The sequence below is a fragment of the Paramisgurnus dabryanus genome, chromosome 5, assembly GCF_030506205.2.
Source record: "Paramisgurnus dabryanus chromosome 5, PD_genome_1.1, whole genome shotgun sequence".
NCBI lineage: Eukaryota > Metazoa > Chordata > Actinopteri > Cypriniformes > Cobitidae > Paramisgurnus > Paramisgurnus dabryanus.
Window position 1 is genome coordinate 41,983,538 of NC_133341.1, and position 21,162 is coordinate 42,004,699.

The 21,162-nt window shown below is 37.1% G+C and overlaps 1 protein-coding gene across 2 annotated transcripts in view; it reads right to left on the reverse strand.

The window, feature by feature from the left end:
* The window catches only part of tmem132e (transmembrane protein 132E), a 438,602-nt gene that overhangs the window by 112,574 nt on the left and 304,866 nt on the right, over positions 1 to 21,162 (reverse strand). Inside the window, exons 1-2 of one of the 2 annotated variants that reach the window (XM_065284225.1) lie at positions 2,657 to 3,163; positions 730 to 1,657 (exon numbers count right to left, since the gene is read on the reverse strand). In XM_065284225.1, the coding sequence (XP_065140297.1) occupies positions 730 to 1,657; positions 2,657 to 2,714 (986 nt within the window). In that variant the 5' untranslated portion in view covers positions 2,715 to 3,163. Of the gene's footprint in view, positions 1 to 729; positions 1,658 to 2,656; positions 3,164 to 21,162 lie in introns of those variants that run through there. The other variant, XM_065284226.1, reaches the window with a different exon arrangement.

The window sequence follows — 21,162 nt, forward strand, 5'->3', positions numbered from 1 at the left end:
TCATTCCTGTTATTCACTGTATACGCAATCTAGAAAATCTATCAATAATACAGTCAAACTGACACATTCACAGCACACACAGACTTCAAATATCTCACTATAAAAGATAACAAATACTGAAGTATTTTTGGTAGGTTACAGCGCCCTGCATGCTCCCATTCCGGTTAATGAGTTATCGAAGCCTAATTGTTTCATGGTGAATTTCCAAATTGAAATCCGTGAGTTTCCATTACAATTAGACCGAAAAACAGCTAATATCCTTCCTCCCCTTTTATTTCACTCATCTGGGAAGAAAAAAGTTAATTTCAAGGATTTAAATAATAATTTTACTACACATGAACCCTAGCTCTCCCATTCTGTTGACAACGAGAAATAAAATTAAAACACATAAGGCAAATGAGAAAAGGCATGCCTCATATCCCCTTGGCTCTAATTCGACGAGAACTGGGTCATGCTCATGAGAAATTTAATTCGAACAGATTTCAATTAATACCCATTATGTATTCATTCAAAAGCAGAATACTTCAATCTCCTAAACTCTGCCACAAGAGATTCATCAACATCTTTCGGGATTTGTGTCTTGTCTCTAGGAAGCCAGGTTTCAACTTGCAAAATTTTTCATCTCTTTGATGTACGTAGACATTTGAAACAAAAACAACACCGGAATATAGCTTCAGAAAATCACATATAATCACATCCCAAGCCCGTAAAGAGTATAAAAGCACTTACTTGAGTGAAAACTGATCCACAGTAGAATTTGGGACTAGGTACAGGAAGATACTGAGGATCTCTCCTGGCTTTAACGGCCTCTCCGGCAACCTAAGGAAGATGTTCTTGTCAAGCTGTTTGTCCACCACCAGTTGTTCCTGGCTGGGCTGGTACAGACTGATGCTGCCGATCCGGAGAAGGGGTTGCTGGGATGAGCCTTCCCCTCTGGACGCCCCTCCTCGACGAGGGTAAGTCTCCCCGCACTCATCGTTGCTGTCTGGATCATGAAGGGTATAGTACAGCTCCACTTGAAGGGTCTCCCCGCTCAACTCAAGCCCATCTGTTCCTGAGGACTTTCTGCGACCCAGAGGTGCTACGTTCACATTAAACCACGTAGAAGGGAGATCCAGTTGTGCTAAGCATTGCGCCAGATTCCCTTGAAGTCTGCAAGATGTCTTAATCTCCCGAACATCCCTGAAAGCATGCAGCCGTACACACGGAAGCTTGTCCTGGATCCTGAAGTCGTCCCAGTCTCGCCCTGCAATATAAAACAGAACCTGAACCAAAGGGTTGCTAGCGAAAACCCTAGACTGTACAATAAAGGCCCGGACTTTCCAATTGACCGTCAGGCGTCCAGGAATGTCCAAAGGACTCGTTGGCTGCAGTAAGTCCTTGGACACCGTCTGGTCTTGCGTGAAAGGTCCAAGGGAGATGTTAATAGCAGGTAGCTCCTTGGTCTGGAACACAACAAAGCTTTCAGAGCGCTGAAGTGGGTGACCGCGTGGACTTCCATACGCCTGAACTCTGGTCTCTTGTAAAAAGAACGCCAGCTGTGTGTTGGAGAGTTTAAAGTTGGCAGGGAGGTAAATTTCTGGTGGGCTGGAGGTGGCACTGGGAACAGGTACACTGAACAGGGCATCCGAACTGGTAGGGGAAACTTTACCAGCAACTGCAAAGACACAGAAAGCAATACAATAAGCATGTTTTGAGAATAGCCGATATCAGTCTTATGTCTTAAGGATATAACAAAGCACCCTGCTAACAACCCAGTAAAGCAAATTTAACATCACATACTTAGGAAGTCTTTTAACTCCACATAGGTTTAAGTGGGAAAATCCCACGATTATTGCAGTGCAAGATGATACGAATAGAAAATAACTATTAAACTACAAATAATAAAGTGCACAGAAAAGATATCAAGAGCGTTGTATCTGCTGGTGGAAAGGAAATATGAATCAAATGACTGCTTTTCTCTTTTTCAAACAGGCAGCTCAGATCACTTCAACAATAGATGTTGATAAATGGCAGGAAAAAGCAGGAGGTTTCCAACCGAACAGTCCTAAATGACACTGAATCATCTCATTTCACATTTTGGACAACGCATGCATTTTGTAAATATATCAGTTCGACGGGAAGACAGGCAGACGGCATTAACAGACATTCTCGCTGTTTGGCTGATTGGAAGGAGGTGGGATATTGAGTGGAGAACAGAGATTTGTCCGATAACATATTGTACGCATGAGGCATCATCGATCTCTATCTCTTGGGGTCCTAAGATTAACTTCCCAAGACTACGTGCCCGATCGATTGCTCAGAGACTTCAATACGCCGATCATAATCAGCCTGCACTGAAGAGACACTTTGACAGTAATCCTTATTTCTAAAAGCAAAGGTGACTTGTTGTGTAGCACCTGCAACACCAAGGTCTCAAGAAATACAAATGTACATTCAATGCACTGGATGAAAGCATCTAACATATGCAAAAATGCAAAACAAAGTAATAGTAAAAGTAGCAAATAAAAGTAGCACCTGATGACAAACACAATAGTGCATTAAAACAAAAGTATTTGTACTTTGTTATGTCTTTTCCCTGCAAGCACTGCATTTATATGCACTTCATTCAGCAATGCAATCTGCGCTCATAAAAAGAGAGAAAAATAAAACATACTTATCACAATGACAAAGAAAATCCATGGCAAATCCATTCGAACATCCAAATGTCCCATATTCCAACAACGCCTAGCATTTAAGCTCAGTATTCCAATCACTTTACTATTACACGCAATGCCAGGCTTACTTTAAGCTTTAAAACTTTAGACTCAGAAGTCTCCAAACTTGAGTTGTAATCCACAAACTGCTCAGAGATCTGAGAGAGACCGCGCTCCCTTAAACCTGTCAGGAACCTCGGAAGCCCTACAGCATGATCCGAGTGTGTCCATCTACTCTCGGCAGTTCCTGTTTGAAAGTGTGACTCCTCCTAGAAGATCCCGTTCCTTTCTTACAGCCCGAGACAAAGCCCAGACGCCGCGCCGTCTCGCCACACCTCACCCCAAACTGTAATAAACTCTTTAGCGCTCATTCAGAGACGGTGCAAAAGCACTCCTTCCAGGACACCAGTGTGGCAGACTACAAACTACCCTATTACATTCATCTTCTCTCATTGGACATGTTGAGGCAGACTCTGAATGTGGATGTGTGAGGGAGAGCGTGTGAGTGTGTTTGGAAGGGGGTGGTTTTGGGGGAGGGATGCATAACTCGAGCGCCTTCAGGCAGCGAGTGGGGGATTAGAGGGAAGATAACCAACGAATTAGCTCTCGTCCTTCCCTCATCCAACGGCCCCTGGCAGATAAATCTGAATGAAAGTGTGGGGTCGGGGGTGGGTTACATTTTAATTATCCAAAGAGAAACTTTGCACATCCCGCACTAATCTACAGTGAATCTTGATTTTTTATATATCTATGCTGAATATTCTCCTAAAACGCTTTATTACTCAGAATGGAGTTTTGGTTCCTTGGTACTGTCTTACTGGGAGACTGCTGACATTAGGTTAGCTTAGGGTTTTGTAAATTCTGATAATACAGTATCAGTTTTATCCAACTATCCAGATTTTTGATCCAGTTTTTTTGTGTGTTATGTCTACTTACATCTCATGGTACTACTACTGTAAATTTTCTATGCATTCTTGTTCATGGCATTATTGGAAACGATGGCGTATGTTCAGTCTCCTCAAATAAGCTCAAGATAAAAGTTTGTGTTTGCATAATATATTTGCATGTGTGTTGTGTGTTATTAATTTTTATATATATAAATACAAACATACATGTATAAATGTAAGAATTTTTGTATTTATTTATGTACATTTTTTATTTATATAAAATATAAATTATATACAAATCTAAATAAATATATATAAACATATAAATGTTTCTTAAATACATACATGCATGTGCACACACATATATTATGCCAAAACAAACTTTTATTTTGTATGCGATTAATCGTGATTAATTTTTTTTCAATCTATTAATCTTATATATATATTCCATTTGTGTAAATATTTTCTGTATTTTCTGTTTGTATCTTAATAAAGAGTAAAGAATAAATAAGGATGGACATTAAAACTTTGCAAAAAAAAACAAAGCTAAACAGGGTCAGATTAAATACAAGCCTGCGCCAGCGCAACCCATAATTTTATCGTTAAATAACGATTTTTGGGATTTAATAAAGACGGGCAGTGGATCATTAGCGCTGAAAAGGTGTGGTTTAGTTATTTCTGTGACTGACGTTATTGCATATGCATTTCTAGGAGTTTCAGACTCAAAATATTTGGGAGGAGATTATTGAAATGATTCACGCAACACAATTTACTAATGTTTGCGCGTTATGAATGGTATTTGCACCATTATTTAACGCTGAAACAAATCATGTCTTAAATTACTTTGCGCTTGAAATGGCTGTAATTATTGCTAAAAAAAACAACATGTAACGGTTTATTTGGAATGCCAGAGGAACATATCATTCAAAAATTTTGTTTTCCAAGCCATGTTATTTTTTTTTTTTTGCTGAAGTAAATAAAAGAGAAGTCACTAGAAGACGTCACACAAAAAGTTTTTTTGTCATCCAGTTCTTTTCATTGTCCTATGGTTTCGTTAGCTGGGATTACACATCCCAAATTTTCCGCTGTGATGTCCGTGGTGCTGAACTCAAGATCAGCTCTGCTTATTTTATGAAATTAGAAAATAATCTGCAGATATGACCACTCCCATCGGCACTTAAAAAAAAAAATATATATATATATATATATATATATTAGGGCTGTCAAAAGATTAATCGCGATTAATCGCATACAAAATAAACGTTTGTGTTTGCATAATATATTTGTGTGTGTATTGTGTGTAATTAATTTGTATATATAAATACACACAAACATGTATAAATGTAAGAATGTTTTTATTTATTTATGTACATTTTAATTTATATCTAATTTAAATCTAAATATATATAACATGTAAATATTTCTTAAATACATACATGCATGTGTGTGTATTTACATATACAAAAAATTACATACAGTCCAGTCAAACTTTTATTTTGTATGCGATTAATCGCGATTAATCTTTTGACAGCCCTAATATGTCACCTTGGTTGTGCATTATTTTTTAATAATTCAACGACAAGACATCATCAATTATACCTTACATATACAGTATAAACCCACAGTACTTGTGAATAAAGTGAAAGGAGATGTGGGGACACGGGTGCAAGTGCTAAGGCACTAAATAGGAATGAAAAATAACAAAAAATATGAGTCATATTCTGAACTCTGGTACTCATATTGTTGTAAGCCAACCTTTTGTCAAGAAAGTCCAGACTACGTGACAGCTAAATTTACAACCCTAGTTACTTGCATACAAAATGTCACATCTGTTTTTAAACCTGGGTCGCCAACACACATATGCCTTTACCCTCCAGGCCACTTCTCCGACCAAAGTATATTTTTCATAATTCTGTCTACGCTGAGCGCAAATAATTACTCCAAATAAAAAACTCTCTCTAAAGGGCAGCAAATACCATTCGTTTCTAATAAATACATTCCTCGGCATCTGACCGAGCGGCACTTTCTTTAACACAAAGGAAGACTGAGATAATGGCATTAACATTTTCTTACAATGCGGGTCGCCTCCGCTCCATTACATCCCTGACGTATACCATTGTACTATTTCGATTGAAAGGCGTTTCACTTACTCTCAGAGATCTGAACACCTTTGGCGTGGCCGTGGCCTGTGGAAACAGATATGAATACCTCTTCAAAGAATGAGATAATGTCCGTGAAAGCCAATCCATTACAAATACATTAAATGTCAAAGAGCTCCTCTCAACTACTTCTCCAGATACATGCAGTCTAATGTATATATGGTTTCATTGGATTATGTGCTTCCAGTGCTCCGGGGGATACGCTGTATGTGAGGTCACGCATTATAATCCATCATAGCCATCATTGCATAGGCTCTGCACTGTGTCAAACAGAAGGCACATATGGGATTACAACATGACACCAAAATGCCTCCCTCCTCCCACCTGCTAATAGACCTCTACGGAGCTCCGTAACAGGAACCACATCTGTTGGTCAATGCGTGTGGCTCGATAAGATCATTGAGCCTTATGCAAGATAATAGAAAGTGGAATACGCCTTTTTGGCAATTGCGGCCTGGTGGGAGGATTGCTCCGGGACGTAATCCACCCGGCTTTATCCTAAAAATGAATTTGAAATCAAAAAACATTAATATATGAACTCACGCACCACATGAGCACACACGCACATTATGAAAGTGTGTGCAACCGAGAGGAAAACCAATTGTGATCTCAATGCTTCTGTTTATTTCTGAGTCCGTCGGAGTTCGAATGGCATGACATGGTGTACTGTTTCCCATTTTGATTTACAGAACAAATTGAACGGAGTACGGTGTTAATTAATGAGCCGTTCCTCGAATACATCTCTATAAAGAGACACTAGAGGAGTGGAATAGTTCCATTTGAATTGCCGCATTCCAGTGCGCCCAAAGGAAATGCACGAAGGGGAAATTGAAAAAGAAAGAAGGTGAAACACAAAATGTGACAAGTGATGAGAGATTGCAATGATGCGGTCTGAAAGGTACATCAACGTGTTGTCGTCATGGAGACGGCAATGCATATCAAGGCAAAAACGTTGTTCCGTAATTTTCATGATTCCGTCTACAGTATGATTGATAAAGGCAGATAAGTTAAATTAAGCTCAGACTTACATTCTGCAGAAATATCAAGAGAATTTTACATTAAAAGCCAAGTTGGTGTAAGGTAATAAAACTTTATTTTGGGTGGCACAGTGGCTTGTTGGGTAGCACTGTTGCCTCACAGCAACCCGTTCGAGCCCTGGCTGGGTCAGGAGTTTTTTTCTGAATGTTTTGCATGTTCTCGCAAAAACTTGAGTCTTTAGTAAATTCTTATTAATATGAAAACAGACTACTTACAAGCTGCGAGTTGTAGTGTTGTTGTATTGTTGTAGGCATGACGAGCGGCGACATTCAATTGTACACTTTATGTATTTCTCAATGTGTCAGGCATAACCAATCGAACCAAAACAATCGACACACACACATATTCATCAACTTAATCAAACAGCAAGAGTGTCGAACCAAAATCCACCACATGAGTCAGAAGCGGGGGTAATTATGATAATGACTGCTGTGTCCACGTCAACCGGCCCAGGAAGTCGTTGACTACAATTCGTGTGTTTGTAGTAGTTCAAGAAAAAAGATTTACATTGGAGACGATAACTCGCTTCATCGTTTACTTTGCGATTTGTATTTTTTGCATATTGTTAACGTACTAAAACACACCTACACACCAAAGGAAATGTAAAAACATGAATGGGATAATACTTGCTCTTTAAAGTATTTAATGTTTACTCTGCAAAACTACAGCCTAAAGGATATGTTATTTTTTGTTTGTCTCACGTAAGATTAACATGAAGGGGATAATGTTTTCTAACCCTTAGTGCAGGCGTCACAAGTGTTTTAGACAGATATGCTAGTAAAGGTAATGGTTAAATTGAACCAACTGAAAGCATTTCAGAGAAGGTTATGAACTGTCAACTTGTGTATAGATCAACCGGTTCCCTCCATAAATATAGCCATAAATGCTGGAATGGCATTCAAAAAAATAAATAATACTTTATCTTCAAAAAAGAAATAATTTAATCCAAATATGATAATGTTTTTATAATTCCCTCGCCCTCATGCCAACTCAGATGTATATGATTTCCTTTCATTCAGATTCCATTAAAATGCTGATGTTGTCTTTTTATATAGATGATTATCAGTCATGTGTCCTTTTACGTCATCTGCCCGTTTTTTTCAGCTTACAGCCGCCATCTTGAGTACCTACCGAGTACCAGTAGGCTACTGACAAGCATTGGCTAGCTTGCTACGATTTACGGATTATGTATCTTTTACTGTCTATGATTTTTACGGATACGGGAAATGGCTACGAAAGACAACATTTCGCACCTCGACTGTCATGAAAAGAAACGCTACTTAAAAAAAATGCCTACTCGATCCTGATGCGTTCTTCCAAGCCGCTGTACCGCTAATTTTGCAACACTAAGAAGGCACGACACAACATGAAACTTTGCTCGAAGTATCACCTGAATCTCTACACATGAACACGTGCATTGAGAACATTGTTTGTGTAAACAGAGTTAACTAAAAAGAAAGGTTTTGTACAAGGCCGTTTTGGTGTCTGCTTGCCATCTTTGCCAGAAGTAAAGAATCGATTTCCGAATGTGAATGAATGAATCTCATATGAGGCTCCTTTTTCAACTAGAAGGTCAATATTGTTTTTCACTTGCAACAAAACAACGAATTATCTGTGCATTTATATGGAACTATGCTTTAGGAGCTATCCATCTTTACTATCCTCCCTCCTTACGTCGCAATCGGAGATCGATACATCTTGACTGGCAAGATGGCGGCGAGCTGACACCAAAACAGACAAAGTCAGTTGTTCAAAACCTTTTTATTCAATGCTCGAGTTCATGTGTAGAGACACGGGTGATACTTTGAGTAAAGTATCATGTTGTGTCGAGCCTTCTTAGTGTTGTAAAAATAGCGATTTTGATGCTCACATATTGAAGGCAGCTTCTAGTTCTTTTGCGACCACTTCAGGTACTCAAAATGGCGGAAGACAAGTTTGAGATGTGAGTGACGTCAGCTGATATTCATGAATAGGAGCCAACATGGTGAAGCTTCAAAAAACACATCCACCACTCACCCAACAAACTCTAGTGGGTTAATTTGTGTCTTCTGAAGCAAAACAAAATGCTTGTGAGAGACAGTTATTAATAGTTTGAGCTTAGTGTGTGATTGATAAATTGTGCATTATTGTAAGTAACAGAGAATTCAATTTGTCAGCATGCCGATAGCTTTTAATTTTAATGGTTCTCGCATGCCTCATGATTAAACATGCATATGTGACAACAAAACTACCGAATAATAATTGAATAAATAAGCTTTCCAATGAATGTTATGATATGAAAATATTTGGCTGAGATACAACTTTTTTCAAAAATTGGAATCTGAGGGTGCAAGAATCAAACTATTGGAAAATTCGCCTTTAAAGGGACACTTCACCCATTTGCATTAAGCTTTGTATAGTTAGAACCCCAGTCATGTTTTTGAATGGTCGTGCATCATTTCATCAGTTGCCTCTGAGACAGGGGAAATACAGATTTCAGTGTTGCACTTCCTTCTTTCAATGATGTAAAAATCATCATTTTGCATCATTGAAAGAAGGAAGTCCAATATCTTTGTTGAGGGGGTGAGACTACAAACATCCATTTTCTCGGTCAAATAGCCACCAAATTCTAAATGTATGTTACATTTCGACTACAAATATGACACACTTTCAATAAAGATTAATGTTTCTATGGGTGAAATGCTCCTTTAAAGTTGTCCATATTAAGTCCTTAGCAAAATATCTTCATGGAACATGATCGTTCCTTAATATTCTAAGGATTTTTGGCATTTTGACCCATATAATGTATTTTTGGCCATTGCTACAAATATACCCATGCTACCCATGACTGGTTTTGTGGTCCAGGGTCACATATGACAACTAGCCATTAGACAAAACAGTAAAAAATCTTAAAATGATGCTTGATTTAATTGAAACAAATCATATATATATATATATATATATATATATATATATATATATATACACACACACACACACAATATAATACAATTATTGTATTATTTATTTTAGAGGTTTCCGCTTTATGCTCATTTGTCCTGTAGTTTACTGTGAATCAAACTTACTGTCATTCATCAAGTAGGCCACATAAACAGTTCATTAATTCACCAAAAATAGACTCAACAAGAATTTATAAGCACATCAAGAGCTGCAGCAAGCACCGAACCTTTTGATCCATGGCTATGCTAACAAGCCTGTCAGTGGATGTGATTCAGAGACTAGCAAATGAACTGTGGCTTGAGTTAGCATGACAAACAACAGTTGCAAATGAAGTGATTTACATAAGAAACAGGCGCTGCGACTGTTGGCGTCACCTCAAGCCTATCAGTAACACAGACGGTAACTACCAAGAACAATAAAGTGAAAAACCGTGGATTGTGTTTCATTAACAAGGAAGATGCTGAAAGGAAACATACTGTATAGTGGGAAATGGGTCTTTTGACATTGCAATTTGAAAACGCTCACCGTATTTTGCCCTTATTTCTTGAATCAACACCAGGAGGTCGAATAAATTTGCTCATTTTTGAACCACTTGCCCTTGTCCGTGTCGCAAGTGCTTTTTGTAAGAGCGGATGAAAATTGACTCGAATGAATGTGAGAAACGGAGCAGTGAGCTGAGTGCTAATGCAGCGCTGTTTCTTCATAGCGAAGCCGTTTATGGGAGAATTAAATAAAAGGGAATGAGGAGATTTGTCATTAAGCATGTGACAGGATATAAATCTGAATCCGGTGAACTCTGAAGGGGAGGCGCAGTGCCACACAGTCAGATTATGAAATATTTAAGCGGCTAATTATAGCAACTAGGCAAAATTGGGATTCTGTGTGCAGTGGAGAAAAAGAAAAGCTTTGTTTCAGAAGCAGCTAAAAAGTCAATGTTATGAACATGGTAATATTAAACAAATTCTAACAAGTATGTTTAAATTGAAGGGCACATATTATGCCCATTTTTACAAAATAATAAGTAATACAAGTCTCAAATGTGCCTAGAATGTGTCTTTGAAGATTCTTTCTTTCTTTCTTCTTTACGTCATTCCAGCATCTATGGCTATATTCATGGCGAGAACCACTTAATACACAAATTTTTTCTTACAAGTTAATCCAGACGCAGGTTTGGGGAGGGACAATTTGACAATTAAGGAACAGGTAGCAACGCAAAGTTTTTAGGTGAGTTTCGGGACAATTTAAATCGCAATTTTGCTGCTTCAACTCACAAAAGTTTTGATATATTTACGATACAAAATATCTGTATGAAACATGATCTTTACATAATAAAGAATTATTTTTGGTATAAAAGAAAATGTATAATTTTTTAAATATTATTTTTTTTGCCCATTTTGGCTTTATTTGATAGACAGTAATTAGAGAGATGACTGGAAAGCACAGGGTGGAGAGAGGTGTGTGGAATAGGCAAAGGACCCTGAGCCAGGACTTGAACTCGGGTTGCCGGAAACGCGTCTTCACCATATGTCGGAGCCTTTCCACTACACCATCGGCTCCGACAAATTGATAATTTTGACCCATGCAATGTATTTTTTGTTCTACAAATATATCTATGCGACTTACGACGGGTTTTGTGGTCCAAGGTCATATTTAGAAAAGGTTTGGGTAAAATCAGAGTCGTATAATAATAGAGTTACGACACTCACATAGACGTCCGTTGTAAGAATGGAATGCGGAAGAAACAGCGTTTCATGTAGTGACCGGTAGTGACACATAGTTCCAAACGCAGCACTGAAGTCCATTCATTTCAATGGCACCTGCTGGTAAATCGATGAAATTACCGTTTCTCTTTACATTTTCGGACATTTCATTAATATAGTCAACAGTGATATTTTATGAACTCTGCTGTAGGTAATGATTATCGTTAATAATACCTAGTAAAATTTTTATATTTTAATGAGTTGTGTATAATATGTGAATAATATAGATTTAATGGTTTAATATTTTATTACTGGTGGCCATCTACTTTATACTTATCTTTTTTATATATTACGAGTAACACTAGGGGGCAACAGCGACAAGCTAAATGCCTTATAAGAAAGTCACACTGCTTCACAATGCTGCTATGTGTTTCATTGTGTTTGGTAAGTAATACGAGTGATGTATCCTCGAAAATCATGTATGATTATATTAACATTTAATGTGAATTTAAAATATGAATTTAGTATTTTCTGTTATGCTTCACTGTTACAAATAACCGCGTTGGCGATCTTTTTTGTGATTTTAATATAGTAAAAGTGTAGGAATTATGTTTTTAGCAGATTGATTGCCATTTATATAGCCATATTTTGGTACAAAAATAAAAGATAAACTGTGTTGCTGTAGTTGGTATAGATAACCACAGTTATATTTGGGTCACAATTAACTGTTTATCTTTATTAACTGATTTACTGTATTTCCATCACTCCCTAGTAAAAAAAAAACGTTATAAACACAGTAAGTATAGTGATCAATTCCCATTACAAGCTAATATTTACCTAAAATAGCTGAAAACCTATGCAAACAGATTGACAGCCCTGCTTGGTTTGGAACTGTAGAACGTTACCTGAATCACGTGACCGCGCGGCGGCGAGATCAAAGCGTTTCGTAACTCTGTTATTATACGGCTCTGGGTAAAATTAACCAGCCAATCAGTGGCTGTAGGCGGGCTTTATCAGTGTGACATCACATTAACAAAAGAATCAAAATGCCCACTGAGACTGCTCTGGTTTATTGGGATTAAAAAAATAAGGTGATGGTGAATTTTTTTAATTGTAGGGTTGTTGCTTTATACACATTTGTGACCAGTCACGGAAAGTAGGGACACAAGTCGGATCTGGGCATTTTCAGTTATTCACAGATTCTGAAAGTGCAGTTTCTAAGCTTTCCAACGATGTGTAACACATGGAAATCTGATAAGATTTGGAGAAGTTGTGGCCATTTGAATATAGGAACTCAGAAATACTCAAACCGAGAAAATCGAGACGAAAGGGACACTTCTTTTCAGCTGGGGGAGACAATAGGGCTCATTTACATCTCATTTAGCTAAGCCATACCCCCTGTAAAACCCTTTTGAGATGTTCTAGCATCATATGTAGTATTTTATGACCAAATGACAACACGCAAAAATAAACATGACTCTTTTTACCTTTGTGGGGATCACAAGTCGAATCCAGTCTGTTTCAGATTATCCAATGACCATTTTTGTCCACAAATGCGTATAATCCGTGAAATATAGATTGTTTACATCAGATTTCGCATGAATGTCTGGTAATACAATATAATATACAATCTGAAGACTATTTAAATCGTAACATGTAAGGGTATATGAGCTTACACTCCGTTAAACACACGAACCCTCCTTCAAAGTTTGTATTTAAAATAGGGAAGTAGTATAATAGATTATCCAAACAGCGCCGTCGAAAACGTGACATCCTTTAGAGATGTTACAAATGGCTCGCTCGTTCCTCCATCAGCCAATGACTTCATGGAAAATATTGATAGACAAAACATGTAGCCAATTATATGAAGAATACAACGATATCTGTGTAACTTCTGTGTGTTTGGACTCATGCTGCGCTGCAAGAACTGACATAGAGATGACGTCAAAGTACCACGAGAGCGAGTCGAAATTAAACTACTCCGTTAGATTTCTTGAAGAGCTCTCGCAGTACTTTGACGTCATCCGACTGCGGCGCCGCATAAAGTCAGTGACGCGGCTGACGTACGATGCGGCTGACTGTTATTTGTTCCGCCCCAGCTTCTTTTATTTTTCTTTTGTTTTGTGCGCCCGAGCTTTACAGTCTGGGGAGACGCACGCTATAAGTAAAAAAAAAAAAAAACTTAGCAAACATGTCTGAGGAACAGGGCACTACAGTCACGTGACTTCACGCTCGAGCCGGAAGAGAAGACAATGCTGAATAAAGTCGTAATTCTGCTATTTTTGGACCAAACTGTATTTTCGATGCATCAACACAACCTTACTGACCCACTGATGTCACATGGACTACTTTGATGATGTTTTTATTAACTTTCTGGACATGGAAACCATACATAGATTTTCAATGAAGGGGAAAGCTCTCGGACTAAATCTAAAGTTAAAACATCTTAAACTGTGTTCCGAAGATGAACGGAGGTCTTCCGAGTTTAGAACGACATAAGGGTGAGTCATTAATTACATTATTTTCATTTTTGGGCGAACTATCCTTATTTAGTAGTCACGCTGTTCCCTTTGGGGGCAGAGGCGAAAACACAAGCTTATACAGTATGTAAATATACACACAGACAATGACGCCCCCCGCTGCACGCCAGAATCTCTGGAAAAACAAGCCTATTTTAACCGCAAAATGTATGCTTTTAAATATACAAAAACTGCTATCTCAAACATGGAGAGGCTTCTTCGTGATCTCAACTAACAGATTCTGCAATAAAACGAAAATCACAAATTTTGAAAAAAAAACTTTGTTTCTCATTTTCTCGAAACTTGTGCTGCCGACTTGTGTCCCTGGTTTCCGTGACGGGTCACATTTGTGTTCAAACACCTTTTAAAAGTGGATTTTGCATAATATGTGCCCTTTAAATATCTGTAGTTTGAGCATGGATCTAACTGCACTAGAAGTAGCAGTTTGTTACATGAACAGAGCAACAGTGGATAAAGAAATAGCTGAAACAAATATTAAAATTCTTTCATAATGTCCTCACCCTCCTGCCTTCCCAGATGTATGCGAGTTGCTTTTAACAGTTAAACACAGGCAATTTTATATTAAAATGCAATCATTTTATCTTCTTATATGGTCGTCTACATGGTAAAGCTTCAAAAAGCATCATTAAAGTAACTCAATTAATTCAATTTTGAGATTATTTAGCGATCTATATGTCATGTATTCATGGCAACATGCAGATTAGCGCGGAAATATAGTGGCATGTCAATAACGTTCCTTGTAACAAGTGCTCAATATGCATCTTTAATCACCTCTGGGATGGCACCAGGGTGAGTAAATTATGTGAGAATTTAAATTTTTGGGTTAACAATTTCTTTAAAGGGAACATATTATGAAAGTCTTACTTTTTGGATGTTTAAGTGCTATAATTGGGTCCACAGTGCTTCTATCAATCTAGAAAATGCGAAAAAAGATCAACCCAGTAACTTAGTTTTGGTAAACCCTTCTCTGCAAGCATGTGAAAAAATAGCTCATTGAAAATTGCCTCCCCTTGTGATGTCAGAAGGGGATAATACCGCCCATTAATCTGCACTATCCAACCACGGCACTGCCATTTAGTGCAGAGATCCGCTCAAAATGGATCTTTTGCACATTTTTGCTCACACCTACAAAGTTACAATTTTAACATGTTATAATAAATGATCTATGAGATATTTTGAGCTATAACTTCACATACGTACTCTGGGGACACCAAAGATTTATTTGACATCTAAATAAAAATTCTTATGTATTTTCCCCTTTAAAAGGCCTGAGGATATATTGTAGGAATGTTTTAAGTTTTACCCTGTATGCCTCCTTTGTTTAAAATATTTATTTGATAATAATCCATGTTTTAACAAGTCTCAGGCTTTTATGATTACAGATAATCGCAGGCCTGTGGGAGCCTGTGACGCAGATACAACATGCAGAGATTGTTTTATGTTCATGCTTCCACTAAGATATAATGAGAACAAAAACAGTATTTTATCAAGCTTAGGATTTATCAAGCTCAGGATATTGTGAGTTTTTATGACGGATGTTCAGGCTTGAATGAAAGGGAAATTTGAAATAAGATGTTTGATATTGTGATACACATATCCACAAGTGTACATAGCCCACACATGCTAGGATTCTTGCTAAGTGAATTGATTTACTTTAGAAGACTGTTTAATGAGCACGCCAAGTAGAAAACAATAGTGATAGACCAACTCCGCAGGGAATACTAATGAGTCTATTGACTTAAAAGGTGTCTGGTAAGTTGATAAATGATCACACGAGAGAAGCACATTGCTTTCACCTTCATAAACATTGCCGTCCCTAGTGTACTAAACATCTTGTTTTTAAACATTTTTAAGTCTTTATTTTAAAAGTGTGGATACTTTTGCACACCCCAAACTGTCACCCTTTACTTTTATGTTTAGTTATTCAGCTAAATTAGATTAGCTGTTGACTCAATATGCATTATATTTATCTTTAATATACAGTACATTTTTCTTCGGCACACATCACGACACAATTCTCTCTGTCTGTTGTCATCTTCTGTGCAGTTTCACTACTTCAAACTGTTTGTTTTTATTATAGTCTAACTATGTTGAGCATTGACCTGTTAGCATAAGCACCTGTTTAGTAATAAAGTTGTGGCCAATATACGTATATCTGCAAAAACAACATTCTAAATATAAAAAGCTAATGATTCATAGCGAATTCCCGCTTACTTTATATTCCCCAACAAAAAGTACACCTCCTACTTGTTGAAATCTCCCATTGTTGTCTGTATAATGCTCTTCATGTCTTCTGAATCATCATTAGACATAAATGGGAAATCGCATGAAAAGAGCTCATATTTATGAAACCTTCTATTTGAAAGAAACGCACAAAATTTAGTTATCACATTTCTTTTCTGTTCCCATGGTGAAGGACCCTAAAATACCCAACCAAGTCACCATAACAACCAGCTTGAAAAACATTTTGGATCTGTACGTTTTGAAGAACACGTAAAGATTGAGGTGACAACCTTGCAATATCTCCAGCTTTTCTGTCGGTGAAACCACCGATATAAGCAGATTAAACAGATTAAGATCCAGCTAGATCTGATGTACACATAAACAACTTTCATTGCTATCTAAGCATCGTTTTACATTTTTTCTATTAAAGAAACACAACACTTGTAAAAATAAAGGTGTTACAATAGGCTCTTCACAGCAGTACCATAGGGAAACCACTTTTTGTTCTCCATTTCTTTCTTATGTCAAAAAAAAAAGGACTCTGAAACATTTACATTTAGCAGTGGGGCTACATAACGATTAATCGCGATTAAACACGGTTAATCATTTGCAGAATAAAAGTTTGTGTTTACTTAATTTATGTGTGTATACTGTGTATAATAATTCTATATATATCACACATGTATATATTTAATGTATATTTACATATTTGTATATTGTATAATGTCAAGTCACAAGTTTCCACAATTCAGAAACAATATCTGTTGAGAGAAAAAGAGACATTTTACCAACCTATAAAATGTGAAAAAGATCAAACCAGTAGCTTAGTTTTGGTAAATCATTCTCTGCAAGCATGTAAAAACCACGACACTGCCATTTAGTGCAGAGATTATCTCATTTGCATATTAAAGGACACACCCAAAACCGGCACATTTTTGCTCGCACCTACCAAAGTGCCAATTTTAGCATGTTATAATAAATTACTGTAAAAAAAATCTGTAGAAATTGCAGCTGGGTTGCCGGTAATTTACCGTAGATTTAAATGTATGTTATTTACTGGCAACATTTTGTTCAAAGTTAAATGAACATTTAACATTTATAAGTCTTTGTCTTTACAGACTAAAACTAAAAAAACAGCATCAAGCAAAACATTCTGGGAAACAAAATCTGAAGCAAAAAACAGAAAAAGGTTGATGATGATTTCTGGTTCCCAGAATGCGTTGCATGAGGCTGTTATTGTATAGTTTTATTCTGTAAAGATAAAGACTTGTTAATATTTAAAATTTATTTAACTTTGAACTCTTGCCAGTAAATAACATAAATTTAAATCTACGGTAAATTACCGGCAACCCAGCTGCAACAACATTTTAATTTCTACGGAATTTTTTTACAGTGTATATGGTATTTTGAGCTAAAACTTCACATACGTACTCTGGGGACACCAAAAATCTATTTCACATCTTAAAAAAACCTTGTGAAATGTCCCCTTTAAAGGTTCTTTGTAGAACCATAATACCATTTTTTTTCTACAGCATTGTGTAGACGTTGTCTGTGAAATGACTTTCTTAAGCTGAAAAGGATTTAAGGAAGAACACCCTCCGTGCCCTTGAAAAAAAAAGCTTATCGACTATACAATTGTGAAGACAATAAACCGTAAAACCCTAAGCCTTGAATATTGCTGATGAATTTGACCTTGGCCTGTCAGTGGTTGTAATCTGTGTGGAACACTGTTTCTTATGAGCTTATACAAATAAAAGTGTCACGTCTACAAAATATGAACATTTATGTGTCATTATGTATTCAAGGTCAAAGCTAAATCAGACCTCGACTAAATAATAATAAATTTCATTCAGTCCGGGCTGAAAAGCTGGATTATGTTGATTTAGTGCAGTTAGTAAAATTAAAGGTGCCAAAGAATGCAATAAAAATAATGTTTTAGATAGAAGGTATGTGGCTTTACTAAGTTAAAAAATTATCATGTCAATTTAAATTTGCTCTAAGAATAAAATGGTCTATTATTACCTAGCGTCATGAATAAATATGTTGAGCTCTGCTCTGATTGGTTGTTTCTCAAAGCAGCTCCTTCAGTAGCTCTGTGTGTGTGTAAACAGACCGTATGTTTGAGCCTGTATCAGACGAAGATGCGGAATTTGAGGAATCATCAATTATTTGGAGATTGGAAATGGATGTTTCTGTGTCGTAAGTTTGTGTTTTTCAATATGGACCTGCAAAACGTAACTGTAACATCAATAGTAAAACTTAAGCCTAAACGCTAGCATAATTAGCATAATTAACATGCATATAGCGCCAACTCAACAGTCACAACTTTGTTCTTAGCATTGTAACAACATTGTAATTAATTAAATGTGTAATTTAATGTTTGGGCGTACATCACCAACATCACAGTTGGTGTAATGTTGAGATTGACCTGTTTTTCCACCTTTTTTTTTTGACATGCCCCAGGTTTACATTAGAAGGAGGAAACAATCGTGTTTAAGGCTCACAGTATGTCATTACCATGTACAGAACTGTTATTATTTATCCAAGCCTAGGTAAATTTTTCCACTGTTTTCCATTCTATGGCACCTTTAACTCTTTCCCTGCCATTGACAAGTTAACTCGTCAATCAAGAAAACACACTTCCCTGCCAATGACGAGTATTTATGGCAATCCGCAATACCGCTATTATACACCAGGTAGCGCTGTATTGCAACTTATACCACCAGGAAGCAATGGCTCACGTGAAGAGAAAGAACTCTGTGTATGTTTCGAGGATCGCTCTGAATGTGATCTTTATCAAAGTCCTTCACAAAAATGTAATTATCTCAGCTGTTTGCTCAAAATTTGGTGTTTTTGAGCAAACCTACCCATATTTAAGGGGTGATAAGAAGATAACTAATAAAGCTAGGATGAAACTTTTTTTTGAAAGCAGGGTCTGTTCTTTTATTTGATGTTTATATATTTAAAGAAGAACATTTTCCGGAAGGCATTAAACTTTTGTGAAAATCATGAAAAATGCTGGCGCTGGCTGGCAACTTGTTTTAAAAACGCTGGCGGGGAAAGAGTTAAATGAGGAGCAATTGAAAAGTTTTGCTTAAAAAAAGAAATGAAATTCCACTTCTTTGCTTAAGTTTTAGTAGAGAACTTAATACGTATGTCAACAAATTGTTCATCTAATTCTTAAATGAAAAATGACTGGAGACATAATGATAACCAGCTATGCGGAGCTGCTACTACCTTTGTTATAAAACACAGCCTTCTATCAGCACAAAAAACTACATGCTCATGTGACAAGTTCACTTAAATCATCACTTATCACGCATATGAACCTTGACATAACATCCAGGAGATGCTTTAGAAATCGATGTGACGTGAACTGCGCATCAGCTGCACCACTCAAGCTGTCGTCAGACTCCTTCATGCATGCAGATCCATCAAAGTACCACTTTATTTCTGTGTCTGCAGGTAATGGCAAAACGTTCAATAAATGTCTGAGGATTATCATCAGGTACTGGACTTATGACCTTGCAAAGCTCCTTAGACCTCCTTAGAAAACCTCACACAGTTAGGCAGGATCTTTATTGACCATGGCATGCACTGGAGACCCATTACACTCTTAAAAATACAGGTGCCACACGATGCCATAGAAGAACAAGTTTTTGCTATAAGATTTCATACAGGATCTTTTACACCCTGTGTTTCACAAAAAGTTATTTTAGTGGAAAAGGTTATTTTCTCAATTTAATAGACCCCAACAGTGTACAGTTTTAAAGCAGTTTAAAACTGCAGTTTCCACACAGCTTCAAAGGGCTTTAAAAGATCCCAAACGAAGCATAAAGGTCTTATCTAGCAAAACAATTTTCATTTTCGACAAGAAAAAGAAAAAATTATGTACTTTTAAACTACAACTTTTCGTCTTGCGCCAGCTGCATGACACACCAGCGCGACCTTAAACGATTTCTCCACTTTCATAAAAAAAAGTAAAAATGATAATTTACTCATCCCATGTCAGCCAAAATGTGGATGTCTTTCTTTGTTCAGTTGAGAAGAAATTAGTTTTTTTGAGGAAAGCATTCCAGGATTTTTTTTAAATTTAATAGTCTTTAATGGACCTCAACAGTTTACAGTTTCAAAGCAGTTTAAAATGGTTTCAATGCAGCTTCAAAGGTCTCTAAACTTTTCCAAATGAGGCTTAAGGGTTTCATCTAGCGAAACAATTGTCAGAAAAATAAAAAATATGCACAACTTTTCATCTTGCACCAGTTGTGTGGCGTGCCAGCGCGACCTTACATAATTGCGTAAACACACCGAAAGGTCACGCATGACGTATGCAAAACACTGGGACGTATACCCCAGTGTTTACAAGTGTGGAGAGAGAGGACCGTTTTGACATTGTTGTATGTGGAATGATACTACTTAGGGGTGCTCTGATAAATGCCGATATACGCTAATAATACGTGCCGATAACTATTTTGAATCGCACAGCCAATATTATTTACGACTATTTCACATACTATGGCTTTTGATCAGTTAAGGCCGTTTCACACGGTACGCGGTAAGCGGCAAAATCGCCGCGTGGCTTCAGCTTTTCTCTTGTATTGGAAGCGTTTTGTGCAGCATTTTGTGCAAATATGTTTATCTTCAACGGCGCCTGTCATGAAGTACCATGTCCGGAGAAGGAATAGGATTTTGGGTGCACGAGCAAGGCGTGTGGACCAACTCCGCCTCAACTCTGTAACCGCCCCCGTTTTGCCGCTTTCCGCACGTCTCCTATTGAAAAAGAACTAAACACTTGCGGTTGCCGTGTACCGTGTGAAACGGCCTTAAGTCCTTATCGATCTGAAATCACTGTTAGTTTGAGTCGTTTATAACGTGCATTTGAAAAAGCAACACTCGTCAAACATAATCATTATACATATTCTTTATTATCATGAAAATAGCTGAAAAGGTTTGAAGAACGGCAATTTAAAATATATTCT